General features: G+C 31.3%; 1 protein-coding gene across 2 annotated transcripts; it reads right to left on the bottom strand.

The window, feature by feature from the left end:
• Positions 1–13,332, bottom strand: Mcad (Medium-chain acyl-CoA dehydrogenase). 2 transcript variants are annotated; one of them, XM_088266027.1, is made up of 9 exons: positions 13,156–13,332; positions 12,948–13,035; positions 11,353–11,520; positions 10,558–10,658; positions 8,615–8,695; positions 4,574–4,813; positions 3,210–3,350; positions 2,573–2,762; positions 1–1,207 (listed from the first exon to the last, which is right to left on the bottom strand). In XM_088266027.1, exons 1-9 carry the CDS (start codon positions 13,171–13,173, stop codon positions 975–977), a joined length of 1,260 nt encoding a protein of 419 aa, XP_088122153.1. In that variant the 5' UTR covers positions 13,174–13,332; the 3' UTR covers positions 1–974. The 2 variants fall into 2 exon arrangements, with proteins under 2 accessions (XP_088122153.1, XP_088122152.1); XM_088266026.1 differs by lacking the exon at positions 10,558–10,658 and adding an exon at positions 9,833–9,933.
• Positions 13,333–14,747: the final 1,415 nt, after the last annotated feature.

Genomic DNA, 14,747 nt, shown 5'->3' with positions numbered 1-14,747 from the left:
TTTTTTCTTATGAATTTTTTTTATTGGTAATAGAACACCATATTTACATATGTAAGTATAAATTTGTAAACATTTGAGAAAAAATAGGTAAGTATTACTTTGTGATAATATGCATACTGATGTTTTTATATACATTATATAAAATAAAATATACAGTATTCATTAACTTTAACAAATAATTGCAGAACTTTCAGAATCACGTATATTTAAAAAAATTATAAATCTGTGATACTATCGGATTTCTCGGTATTTCAATTTTACATCTCGGTGGAATAAGCATTAAAGTTGACTAAGTCTAAAAATGTTAAAAAGTAAAATAATTTTTTTAAATGTTTTTAAATTACTTTTGCAATTTGAGATTTACTTAAGTTTACAGCTGCATGAAAGCTATATTCAAAATTATTTATAATGAATGCGTATAAAAAATAATACATAGATTAATATACTTAATCATACATGTGAATTCACTCCATGGAAATGACATCTCTGATGATTGGAGGAGACTGCACATAAAAGTAAGTGAACTTTTAACCTAACAATCTTTACTGAATATTATAGTACACAAAGTGTAGATTAAACATGCAATGGATCGTAAATATCTGTATACCTAAAATGAGATAACCAGCATATGACTTATCGGAACTTTTAATATTTTATAGAAAGAGGATTCAGCAAAGAGATTGACTTTAATTAAAGACAGTTTGGATTGACAGAAACAGTTATTGCACAAAAATTTGCTAGTTCATGAACTACAATGAATGTCAGTCAAAATTTGTGAAGACATACAACTTTTAGCCCCACCAGAATTTTCAATTATTTGTCACCATAATAATGAAAATCTACATTTTCTATTATTATTTAGTATTGGATAAATCATATACAATTTTAGGATACAAAATATATTGGTCGATAATTGAGTTCCATTGCACTTCTAGCGCTGACAAAATCTAGCAAAACATTAACAGAGAAATGATTTACTGCTTCTGCTTTTGCCTTTCAATCAACTCTCTCGAAATGATGAGGCGTTGGATTTGAGAGGTTCCTTCGTAGATTTGGTAAATCTTGGCATCTCTCATCAGCTTCTCTACAGGGTATTCTGTGTTGAATCCATTACCACCGAATACTTGGACTGCGTCAGATGCAATTTTGTTGGCGATCTCGGAAGCATGCAGCTTGGCGATAGAAGCCAACAAGGTGTTCTTACGGCCTGGGAAAATATTCACAAGGCATTATTAGCATTAAACTTAATATGGATAGGACATCTGAAATAATAAACAAAATTTCTAACCATCATAATATGCTTAACCATTTAATGCTTTTGAACGAGCAATGTTCGCAAACAGCACATGTGTCATATCGCATCAAGCTGAGCACTGCTCGGGTGTTACCACTTTTTTGTGTTACGTAAGGTAAATAACCCAACTGAGCTTGCCAGTTGCCACCTGACGCTTTTTATTCAAAATTATAAGAAACTCTTAGATAAATGACCAAATTTTATCTTGTTTATTATTACAGTTGTTTATTATTATAATTAGAGACTAGTTTTTTATTAGGTTAAAAAATTTTACATTTTTTAATACTTCTGTGTTGTTTTTTTGAACTTGACAACTTCAAAATTATGTAAATTCTCTAAATAAAAAATAAAATAATGTGATAGTTGGGAAAAAACGAGCATTAGGTGGTTAATTCAGTTTTTGCAGAGTGGATATGTTTCAGAAAGTGGCATGCAAAAAAATCTTCAGCATAAATGTAATGCAATGCATATGTAAAAAAATATGTAACAGTTATTTTCATAATATTTTGTATCAAATGTACATAACACAATTTATTTATTACACAGAATGCGCCAGAACTATCAGTTAATGCAACAAATTGATTAAATAATTTCCGTCTTTTTTTGTAGTATTTTGCATTGAAAATTTGGTGTCGAATTTTATTTTGATTTTGGGTGAATCCATATGAAATTTTATTATATTTTTTAAATTAAGGCAAAATTCAAACCATCGTCGTTTCGAATTAAATACCTTTTACTGTTTTATTGAAATATGGAACAAGAATCTATTATAATATTTTGCTCACTCCTTTCAAGAACGTCATAAATCAAAAATCAACAATTTTCAGTTATGCAAGTTTTCCGAATGCTTAGAAAATGTACTATATCCCAGCAAAAGAGGCATATTTTTAACTTAATATTTACCCGCTTTTTTATTGTTTAATTATTTTTTGAAATATACTCAATATTTTTGAAATGGAGAAAAAACCTTCAGGTTTTACCTAAAGAGATATGTTGCACAGTAAAAAGTTTAATAAGTGGCATGATATTTATTTTTAATACATTGTTTTATATTTTTAAACTTTAAAACGTTCTCCTGAAAAAGTTTTTTGATTTATGACGTTCTTGAAAGGAGTGAGCGATTTGTTAAGTGCCATAATTGCATTTTTTTTTTAAATACTAATGACAATGACACAAACTTTTTTATTTTATTAAATTCATTCAACAATAAAGGGTGTTTTAGAAATACTTGACACTAAACAAAAATACATTAGAGGAGCAAAGAAGTTATATGATTACCATTATCGACTTCCCAGGCAGATTTCTGCCAAGAAAGACGAGCAGTCTCCACTCCCACAGCCATGTCGGCTAGCAGGAAAGCCACACCCTGGTGGTGAGCAATGGGCACACCGAAAGTCTTCCTCTCCAGGGCATACTTTGTGGCTTCGTCCAGAGCGCGCTGGGCTAGTCCTGTAGCCCCTGCAGCCACCTGAACAGTAGAAACATCGTCAGATAATCATTACAAAATTATAACCCAACAAAATATCAATGTTACTTTTTTTTTTTTTAATTATTTAAAAATGTTAATAATATTAGTATATAACCACTCACCGAGATTGTTAAGTGTATTGGTTTCGAGACGTACCCAGGATTCGTCAGGACAATCGCTACCACAGCATGCAAACAATACCAATATTGCATGCTGTGGTAGTGCTTGTCCTGACGACGAGAATGGTACGTCTTGAAACCGGTAGACATAAAAATCTCGGTGAGTGGTTATATACTAATATTATTAAAAATTTTGTACAATTAAAAAATTAATAAGTAAAAATAACTAACCAGAAAGTAAATTTTAAATATCAATAATATTGAGAATAAAATATCAAAGGTTTATAATCAGGGCTCAATGTTCAAACTTTGGACAAGAATAACTTACAGGGGGTCTGGTCTTGTCAAATGCACCCATCGCAATTTTGAATCCAGCTCCTTCGCCAATTAGAACATTCTCTTTTGGTACTCTGACATCCTCAAATGTAATGCCGCGGGTATCAGAAGCCCTTTGCCCCATGTTGATTTCCTATAAAGAAAAACATTACTGCTATGACAAAAAGAAAGAAAAAAGATGACTTGCATACTATGAATTACCTTATGCAAAATCACAATCACTAATTTAAAAAAATTCAAGAGTGTTTAAATAGTTAAAGCTATTCCATGTGTCATTTATTAATTAATGATCATTACTATTATATGGAATACCACATGAGTCTTTCATTCGGCTTTTGAAACATTCACACATCATCGAGTCATTTTTACATAATGGCTCTTGATGTGTTCTACAACGTGAGGATTGCGAAATCTGCTTTCAAAGTGATCGTGAACCAATCCGTTTCCAATTTACTTTATGAATTCAGATCATTTGGATTATGAGCTGCCGTACGCTAATTTCTGATTGGTTCTTGCTTACTCCAGTTGAATTTATTTTTACCGTAGTTACCCGACCTTGATTGACTGACATCAGAAGTAATTCTACCATAGGAGTATGGCAGCATCATGTGCATGGTCCTTGAAATCTTCGGGATCAGTTTCCATCTCATTATAGATCTATATTATTATGCTATGAAAATCGGAATCTGACTGAATAGTTTCCATAATGAAATTTTCGTCACTATCCAAATCGCCGCTTAAATTGTAATTTTTGTCGGTTTATAACCTTAACCTAACCTTATTGCGCGTGATCACAGTGAGCAAGAACAACCCGGTTGCTTAGAATCCATCATAAAAACAAAATACAAATTGGTTAAAAAAAACGTATCCACTGTTATAGGTCTATCAGACCTACACAAAATTTTCAAAGATCGATACGTACACAAAAAGATGCACGGAATGGCTTCCCCGACAGCTCATAGAGCACTACCTAATTCAAAGCTATCTAAGTGTACAACAATCTCACAGAGCGAGACAGCAATAATTTCTTTTTACAATGGGAGTCTGTCAGACCTATAACAGTGCTTAAGGGTTAGGTCCACTAATTGCGAGCTGGTAGGAATACTTTATTCATAGCAGTGTTGTAGCAGATCAAAGCGTGAGATATTCATCAGCTAATTCTCCTGAGATGTAAATCTTTTTTAGATAACCCGTATTTGATTGTGCCTTGTCTTTCTGATTGCCAACGCCCTACTTTTCTCATTCACACCATTCTTATATTTCCCATGCACTTTCTTAAATTGTTCAATTATACCTATGGCTCAGCCTTACATTCCTCTTTAATTTTGGATATATCTGTATCTCCCATCCCCTTACCTTCCTTCCAGGAATGACTCCGGGAGTGTCCCTCTCCACAATGAAGCCAGTGAAGGCCTTGCTAGCTGGAGTCTTGGGGTCAGTGGATGTGCGAGCGAGCACAAAGTACCAATTGGCGACGCCCCCATTGGTTATCCACATCTTTTGGCCATTGATGACCCATTCATCCCCCTTCTTCTCGGCCCTGGTCTTTACGCCATTCACGTCGGATCCCGCGCCTGGTTCGGTCACGCAGTAAGCCTAAAGACACATATTGAGACACATTAATATCATTGCCAATATTGCAAAAACTCATTTTGTCTGGTAAAAGCAACCCTTTCTCTTCTTACCCTTATCAGCGCCGAATAGTGCATAGAGCACTGCATCATATGAACACAGTGTTATCTTGTTTATTAATTATATAAAGGCAAGGTACAAGGTATCCTGCGCTTTGGGTACCAGTCCAAGGCGATTGTAAATAAATATTATATTGAAAAATCACGTATATTTATTTTTACCAGCCCCTAGGAATTAAACCCGAGACATATAACAAGTCAGCTAAACGCGCTAACCACTACACTACAAGGGAAGAGGTAAACAAATAGATCACATCAACCATTAAAAATTACTAAAACTTGTAAGGTTGGATGCAATACTATTTCTCTTTTATGCTTAACTTTAATAGACACCTCACTGAAGTACTGAACTACTCCGGAGAGATGAAAAAAGATTCGGAAGACTCAGAGACAATGTGTGTGAATTCCATAAGAATAAAATAGAAAAATAATTGGATAAAAAAGTCATAATTCGTCCAATTTATTAAGAATGAAATTTAAATTATTTCTAATGAAGAATTGATTTACACCTTTGTATTAAATTTTAATCAAATATTATCAGACTTCTTGAATATATTTTTTAGCACATATGCACATTCTAAAGGATAAGCATCTAATAAAAATGTTAGGTATCGAAACTGAAAGTAATGACATATTATATTAAGTAAAATTACCTTTTAAGTTCATCCCACGTTTCTTGAATAAGCAAAGAATAATAACATTATTTCACCAGGAAAGTGAGATTAAACAAATACATGAATAAAGTCAGTAGAATCAGCACATTCGAAGATTAAAGAAAGTCGGACCATTATAACATTAATTCAACTATTATATTATGAATATTATTACATTTAACTAAAATATTTTACTTTTAAATTGTTTTTTAAAGTTATATTTTCAAAATTCCCGTTAAAAGCATCGATAAGTTTTAACGGAGTGTAGTTTTGTTCAAAATTAATTTGAGAGCTTTGGAATTACTTGTTCACAGCAACTATGTATGTACATGATAATCGCCAGCATGGAAAATTGCAAATGAAAATTTGTTAACGAGACCAACGTTTTCCCCACTTTTTTTGACTTACGTACTCCGTTGCAACCCATTTTGATAAATTGTACATCTCATATGATAAAATTATTTATGTTTTATTAACTAACTGTTATTTCGAATTGGCTGTAATTATAAATAAATAATGTTGGCATGGCAAGAAGGCAAGCACAATAGACGCTGCTTTATGAAAAAATATTAATTTGCTCTTTCAGTCTTTTATGGTCAGGAAAGAAGTTAATGTTTTAATGGAAAACCTATTTTGTTTTCAAAAAGTATATCATGCAATTATTAAATGTATAATGTATGTATGGAAAATAATCCGGCAATGAATGAAAGTAAGTCAAAGGTCATAGTATTTGAAATAGAGAAAGATGTAGCAGAATGCAAGATTTTCGTACATGATTTTCACCTGGAACAAATGCAAGAATTTTTCATATCTAGGAAGCATGTTTTCGAGGGATAGAAAAGAGGAGAAAGGTATTAAGAGAAGGGTGAATGCAGGGAATATAATAAATAGTATGATTGCAAATAAAAATATGTCCATGGAAGCTAAACTGACGGTTCACAACAGAATGCTGGTACCGACACTGATGTATGGAAACAAACGTGGAATTGGCAAAGCAAAAAGGATGAAAGCAAAGTGAATGCTGTTGAAATTCGTTCCTTCAGACGAATGTGTGGAAAATTGTTTTATTACTGAATAAAAAATTAAGATATTAGAAAGGAATGTAAGGCTAAACTAGGGATAATTGAAAGCACAACCAGTTCAATCAGAACCTAAATCTGGTGATGTCAAAAGTCTACGTAATTGGAAGACACGTATGTATGACTACTTGTATGGATGTGAAGGAAACTGGGAGTATATGTCTACACCTGCAGGGGAACGAAGTGATGGTGGTAGTAGTAATGGTAGAAAGAAGGATTTAAAAAATATAATTTATATATACATGCTTTCTTAGTGAACTTAAAGTGACAAGAAACATATTATTTAATTTTTAATACTTGAATAAGTCTTGGGCAGAAGTCATTGTCATTTTTACAAAATATATAAATTAGTATATTGTTTTTCCTGATGGCTACCTTGAGTAAAAACTCTGAATGTTACTGGTTCAACAAATACTTTTTTTGTAGAGCCACAGGTCATAGAATAATCAAGTTAAAAAAATCATGTTTAAAAAAATATATTAAGTGTAATAAATTCATTAAAAACGCCATTACAAAATTAAATCGCAGTACTATGTGTAGGTATACAAATATGCACTATAAATAACAAGCCAAAGTATTTGAAAACTAATTTGTTTCACTCAAATAAAAGTAATCCACATTTTTTAAATATATTAGATAAAAAAATCATCATTTGTGAATACAATACCTTGTTTATCTCTACTTAGGTATAAGTAATAAAAGGTATAATTCTGTTTGATATATAACTTCAAAGACTTGGACTTTGGCAGTGTTAACTATTGTTTAATCGGCTAATAAAAAAAATATTGATAAAGGTTGATTTGATAAACATATCAAATTTAGTCTTGGTTGTTATTTAATATTATTTGACTAATTATTTACCCCAAAATATACATATTCAAACAAGAAATACTACTGACTGTTTATTTTTTGCAATTCTGTGATTCTGAAAAGTAAGGTGGGAAAACGTGTTAAGGAATACGTCCTAAAATGAACTATAACAAAATTGCATTTTCTTCCTTTATCTGAGGAAAAAGACTGGGAAAACAACAGCTGCCAAGAAATCATCACAATGTAAACCGTTTACTTGCGTAAAATTCGCAGACATTAAATGATATATGCATAAAGGCGTCGCGGCAAAAAATAAAGATGCACATACTTACTACTTGAAGCTGAATTTTACTATTCTTCTCCCTTCTCATAACAAAGATTGACTATCTCCACAATGCTTGTATTTACTTTCGGCCAGAAATCGAATTATAGCTGTTAAAAAGAGGCAAGCTAAATAGTGAAAAAACATTCCTAGAATATCTTGAATATAATTTAGCAATCAAGTTAACGCCCCACCAATTCGGTGTGAATAGGCATACAAACAAAAACTGAAAATCAGTTCTACTACAAATTAGAATAGATAAATATTGTTTCCGTCCGACTTTCTTAATCATTATAAAAATTGTGCTGGTGAGCTAGAAATCATTAGAATTTAAATCAATTCACCTGTACCTTAAATACTTACATGCTTAATAAAATTATCAACTGTACATATAAAACAGAATCTTTCAAAAATACACCGGTATAACATTTACAAAATAAAATTTGAAGAAACATACATCAGAATCAACAATAAATATTTAATAGAATCACTTTAATAAAGTTAAAACTAAAAGTAAGACATTTATTTAAGGTATGTATTTTTATAAGAACTTAACAAATAGAAATAATAATTTATATTAAACTAATTAAAAATCATGTTTTTATCATGGCTAGGATGATTATTACGTATATAAAAAATGTACATAAAACCTCAACAATCCTGGTGATTTCTAGCTTAATATTTTTACTTAATTAAAAATTACATGTTTATATACATATATATATATATATATATATATATATATATATATATATATATATATATATATGTGTGTGTGTGTGTGTGTGTGTGTATGGTATTAAACTTGAATATGTATATTTAAAAAATAAATGATATCTTACAGCAACCAATGGTTCTTCGATAAGACGGCCAAGGTATTTTTTCTGTTGTTCCTTTGTGCCCGCAATAATAACTGGTGTTTGCTGAAAATTAAAATAAGAAACTTAACCACACTAGTATCAAAAGGTTGTACACTGAACTATACATGTAATAAATTAATGAATCTTTCTAATACTGAATTAATAAGAATTTAGCTAGCGGAGAAAAGATTTTTTATTTTAAATAAAACTATTAATACTAGCAATCTTTTGAATTTAAAATCATATTTTTTAATTTGATTATTAAAATTATTCATCAAAATATTTGGTAATTTTAAAATCTGAAAAATTAAATAATTTAAAAAATTACAATAAATAGGACAATAAGATTAAGAGTTTTATAAAAACATCAGTTAATTTGCAGAAGAAAATCTTTGATGAAAAATCCTTCTCAGATTTCAGTAATTGTGATCAAAATAAAAGCAGAGAGCCCTTTGAAACAATCAGGTAAATACAGTTATAAAAAGCAATAAATAAGACCCCGCTTAGTAATGTTTCAGTACTACACGGTAGTATTAAGTTTCCCCAGAATGACACAAAAATGCAGATGATTTTTTGGTTTAATATTGGCATGCAGTCTCGCACATGATATCATTACAGTATGTGTTAAGATGACCTGGTTTTAAGTGTTAAGATGACTAACATATCTCCCACATTAAGCAGAGTATTTTTGTATTAGGAAACACTTAGTTGTATTTGTAAATTTGAACATATCAACAAGCTCATCTATCAAACGAGTCGAGTGTGATTCCATATTTCCAGAAAAACATAGTAAAACAAATTACTGTCACTATTTATTATCTTATCATTTGTTAGTAACAAGTATATTTATATTTTGTGCTAAGTGTGGACTTTTTAATATTTTAAGATTTAGCAAAAGCTATAATAGACAATCTATGGCCACCATTTGAGGCTGAGATCTCAGATGCTTAAATTCAGAACGCAAACAACCACACGTTTTAACTTAAGAGTTATGATTTAAATTTGAAAATAGCTATAGCCACTTGTGACTTAGAAATTTCTTTAATTTCCTGTATGCCTGGGGCACAGACACCAAACAAATATGATAAAAACATATTTAAGAGTGTAATCAAAAATAACTTATTGTAATGGTAATTGATTGATCCCAATGAGCTACAGAAAATAAGCAAACTAAAAAAAGCCGTTCAAAAAGCAACTCACACCAAGTCCACTAGCTTCCATGGCTGTCATGATGCCAGTACAACCGTAAGCCAACTCTTCAGCTATTAAGCACCCATCAAAGACTCCCAAATCTAAACCACCTGGAAAACGGCAGACACAAAGTTACAAACAAATTGAAACATTAAATTAAAGTGGCAATCATCATACAACAATTATAAAATATTGGCTGTGATTAGACTCTTCAAGAAACATTTTCGAACCCACAGATGAAACAAATAACCATTTTTTCTGAATACTTTTAATGATAGAAAATATATAACATACATTTTCACATCAAAACAATATTAAGGAAAATATTAGGGAGATTTTTTTTATCTCCCGTGGACAATCTACAATGTTGATTGGAGGGTTTGACTATTCACTATATGTATTATATTTATCAAACATGCCTTATCCCACTATTAAAATTTAACATATTTTTGTAAATTTAAATGTTCTATAAATAAGCCATTGAACTTTAAATGTGAGTTATAAATATAAATCTTAATATTCCCAAATATACTAAAAAAGTTCCAGATTGCTATTTAAAAAAAAAATACATTCTTCAATTCAATTCAACCGACTCTATAGGCATATTAAGGGGAAAATTATATAACAATTGCCACTTTAATAAGCATACAACAGATTTATGGACTTTGTGACATGACTTTACACAAAAGATAACACACCCACAACACCTCGAGGAACATATTTTTACCACTTACACCCAAACCTGTAGACTTGATGGTCTGATGGATTCCAGCACATCCGTATGCCAGCTCTTCATCCATTATACACTCATCCATGACACTCATTTCTAAACCACCTATTAAATTATTTAACTGTGAATTTGACAATAAAACGTGTGACTTTCTTATATTGTCAAAAATATAAAATAAACACATATTTATTTACAACATTTTGAGTGTGTCCAAATACTTGTTCACAAAATCTGGATTATCTCCAATTATAGGAGTTATTTATCATATTATTTTTTGACATCTCATCAAAGATTAAGAAGAATATGGAAGTCTGGGCATTTACGGAGCTGTCATAGGCTAAGTGATCACTTAAACCAGCCTGTGACGGTCATCAGCCCCGTGATGGTCATCAGCCAACAACCGTGTCAAAAAATAATATAATAAATCTGATGTAGATATAACTATCGGAAATCAATTTCAAATGTAGGCTAAGCTTTACATGTGTTACTTGTTACTGATATTGGGTGAAACAAGAAACCCGTCATAGCAAATTACAATAATCGGTAGAATTTGCCAAATAAATGTTAAAACTTGAAATGGAAAACAAATAATTACATTTCATATAAAATGTTACAAATTTGTCTTCAAATTTGCTTCTTCATTTATCCACCTTTTTTACATTTTCATCCATATTATAATTACATATATATTTTTATATCAGGTAGAAAAGTTTAGATTCTCCTCTTGTAAGTATATTGGAATGTTGAAATACACTGAGTTTTGTTTAAAAGAAGCCTTTGATTATGGATAGAAGCATACCACAATGCGCAGGAACATGACCGTTCATGAGACCAAGACCCCACGCCTTCTTGACAATATCCCAAGGATACGCTCCAGACTTGTCAAATTCTGCAGCCTTAGGGATAATATCCTCCTTGGCAAACTTCCTGGCTAGATCTTGAAGAGCCTTTTGATCTTCATTGTAATCTGTAAACCAAAAAATATCATCTTATCACAACATCCTTTTTCAACACAATGCATATCTTCTAACAACCTTCAACCCATTTTCAATTGTGTATTTTAAAAACAAAAAAGATGAGGTGTTGATTATATGCGTTTAAATTCAGGGTGGTCCTAAACGTACTAAAAACAACCGATCTATTGCAACTTTTTGTGTCAAACGATGTATAATTATCTAATGAGTATCCATCAGTGGCGTGCTTAGGGTTTACCAGTAAGGCAAGCCCATTATTTTTCACATTCGTGAATACATGATGTACCTATAATTTCTACACCTCATATCATTCCCAGTATAGTAAGCACCCAGAAAGTATTATAAATATAAACAATGTATTGTAATCATTGTAAAAATATGCTAACATGTAACTTTTGTAAGTTATAGCCATCACCTTGAAATAAAGAAAATGTTCACTATAATAAAATATTTTCCTCAGATATTAACCATAACCAATAAGTACCATCACCATATAATGGCATGCATAGTGTTTAATAATCATGTAAGCGCGCGATAATTTAAAAAAAGTCATGCATTAATTATGTTTTTTTAATCATTTGGTCTAGATTTAATCATTTTTATTTGAAGTTGTTAGGCATGCCGGGCTTTTGGGCTTCTAGGGAAGTACCGCCACTGGTATCCATGCATAAAAAACAGAATGAAGTTAGATAATTATAATGGTACTTGAAGTTTTATATAACAAAAACCGAACACTCATTGGCCAACATATTATATAAATGTATATACAAACAAATGCTTCAAGAAAACAACACAATTAATGGTAGACTTTGACCTAGTGACTTTATTGATCAGATGACAAGCTGAAATGAAAAGGAATAAAACATGATATTGATATCAAACAGTAACTTTAATCAGAGAGTACCTTGTACCTAAGACAAATTTATCGGTTTAACATTTACGACAGACAGCAGAAACAATCAGATCAATGAGATTAAATTGATGATACATAAAGTTAACATTTTAGTGAAGATAAAAGTCTGGAAAATCAACATACTGTAAAAAGTCATATTGTTTTGATTTGAGGTCGATAAATATATATTGTATTTTTATCCACCATTTTTTGGCTAGCGTCCTACATTCCAACGAATCTAGTCACTTTATTACTTACAAATAATAAAAATGTACACATTTATAAATTACATTTACTTAATTAAATGTTTTTTTTTCTCAATGAAGTCAAACAAATAAGAGGTTAACCATGTCGCACAAGCCAATATGTCAACTGTATCCCATCAAATATATTCCACTCCAAGACTTAAAGCACTGGATTTATCACCTTTCCTTCATGTGACGAGCGATCAAGTTAACAATAGTGCCCTATGCACCATTCGGGTGCGGATAATGGTTAAAGAAAATAAGAAAAAGTGTGTAAACTTACCAAACCACATTCCTCCCTGAGCAGCACTTTGTAAAACAGGATTGGTGGCCAAAGTCCTAGTCCCCGGGCGTTGGATAAGTTTGCATAGCTGACATGAAAAAAGAAAAGAAAATAATCAGACATCATTGATGTAAAGGGCTAATCTAAGATAACATTAGGAAGTGGACTGGGGAATGGTATCATTAAAAGAAAATACTATCAAAATTACCTTAATCATTGAGGCCATTTTTAACAGATTTTGCAACTTGTAGACGAAAAACGCAAACGGCAACTGCCAAGCAACTGCTTAAACTTTAATAAAAATCGCAGAAATGTAAGATAACAATGTGTAATCGCTAGGTGCAAAGTCCGCAAACACCACCACCAAAGATTATATACTAAATCCACGACGCAAGTCCACAACACGTACCCAAAGATAAAAATTCAGTTAAAATCATTATGATATTCAGTTTGACCAACCTACACGGTGTATAAATAAGTACCCAGATGAAAAATAATAAATCGGGGATAAAAGATTTATACATTTTGGCACCTACATTTGAAGTTTTTTTTTATCTGCTAAATATAAATAAGTAAAAAAATCATAGATGTTTGAAATAAGGAAACAATGCAAAGCTGAGATTGTCGATAAAATTAAAAGACGTGTGTTGAGATGTTTTGGACACGTAGAATGAATGATGAAAGTACAATAAAAACTAATTTATGAGGTGACTGTAGTTAAAAGTAGTAGCAGAGAAAAACTGAAGACAACTTAGCACTGTCAAGTATGTCGAATACTTGAAAGTCTTTCGTCAAGAGTCGGAATAATTGGAGGGTATGTATGAGGAGATGCATAAATGTGGAAAAAGGGAAGATTGATTGCAAGGACAGAGGGACAGAGTGGTGTGGCCTGTGCTTTCTATCTCTGTGCCTACCCTTGTGGAGAAGTGGCTAAGCAAAACTTAATACATTAATATCAAAATTAAAATATTAACGACGAAAACGATTCATAAAAAATCTTTACAACAATCCCGATTATTGGTTTTATATACAGGGTGTCCCATATCCAATGTGTTTCTTTCAAAGGATATTAGGCCAGCTTATGACTCACCAAAAAATGAAAATATGACATCCGTAAAAGTGCCTTAGTTTTCCAGATATTTCCACTTTTATGAATTTCCTGAATATCTACGCCTTATATCTTAGATCAGATTTTTGAGTACGCATTTTTTCAAATTTTAATATTTTAGGATTTTAATAATTTACGGGAGCATAACTTATAAATAAAAATAAAGATCCTTTGCAATCATGTGAAACTATTTCGCCACCATTCTAGATATATTCTGCGTCCACACTATCGAATACAGCTTTACCATTTTTAAATACTTAGTGTCATTCTTAATTTATTTCATACTTATCTCTCTTGTATCATCATTCACACAAATTCATGGAAATGTATTTACGACACAATTAGTTTAGTATAAAAACAAATAGTAACGCTTTCCAAACATTCTTTAGATTAGTTTGTCATTTATATTTGGACATCAATATTTTTAGTGATTTTGGTTACGGAAAAGAGATTGATAAATACCCTGTTGTATCAAATTAACAAAAAAAAATTCATAAACCTTTTTTTTATTACATTTTTTGTAACTTTATGTTAAGATTTTGATTGCGTAATAGAAAGTCTGCTGACCCGGGTGAAGGTATTTTCTGGATGTATAGGCGCCCAATCTATTGCACCGAATTCGTAAATCGAATCGAAAAGGTACATATCATTTCGCCCTAAGTACTACAATATGAATCCTGGTTTCTATGGGT

Source organism: Brachycentrus maculatus, unplaced genomic scaffold (genome assembly GCF_059751285.1).
Source record: "Brachycentrus maculatus isolate JH-2025_06_01 unplaced genomic scaffold, ASM5975128v1 h1tg000261l, whole genome shotgun sequence".
NCBI classification, from domain to species: domain Eukaryota; kingdom Metazoa; phylum Arthropoda; class Insecta; order Trichoptera; family Brachycentridae; genus Brachycentrus; species Brachycentrus maculatus.
The sequence above is the reverse complement of the archived record's forward strand: the minus strand, read 5'-3'. Positions and strand labels throughout refer to the sequence as shown.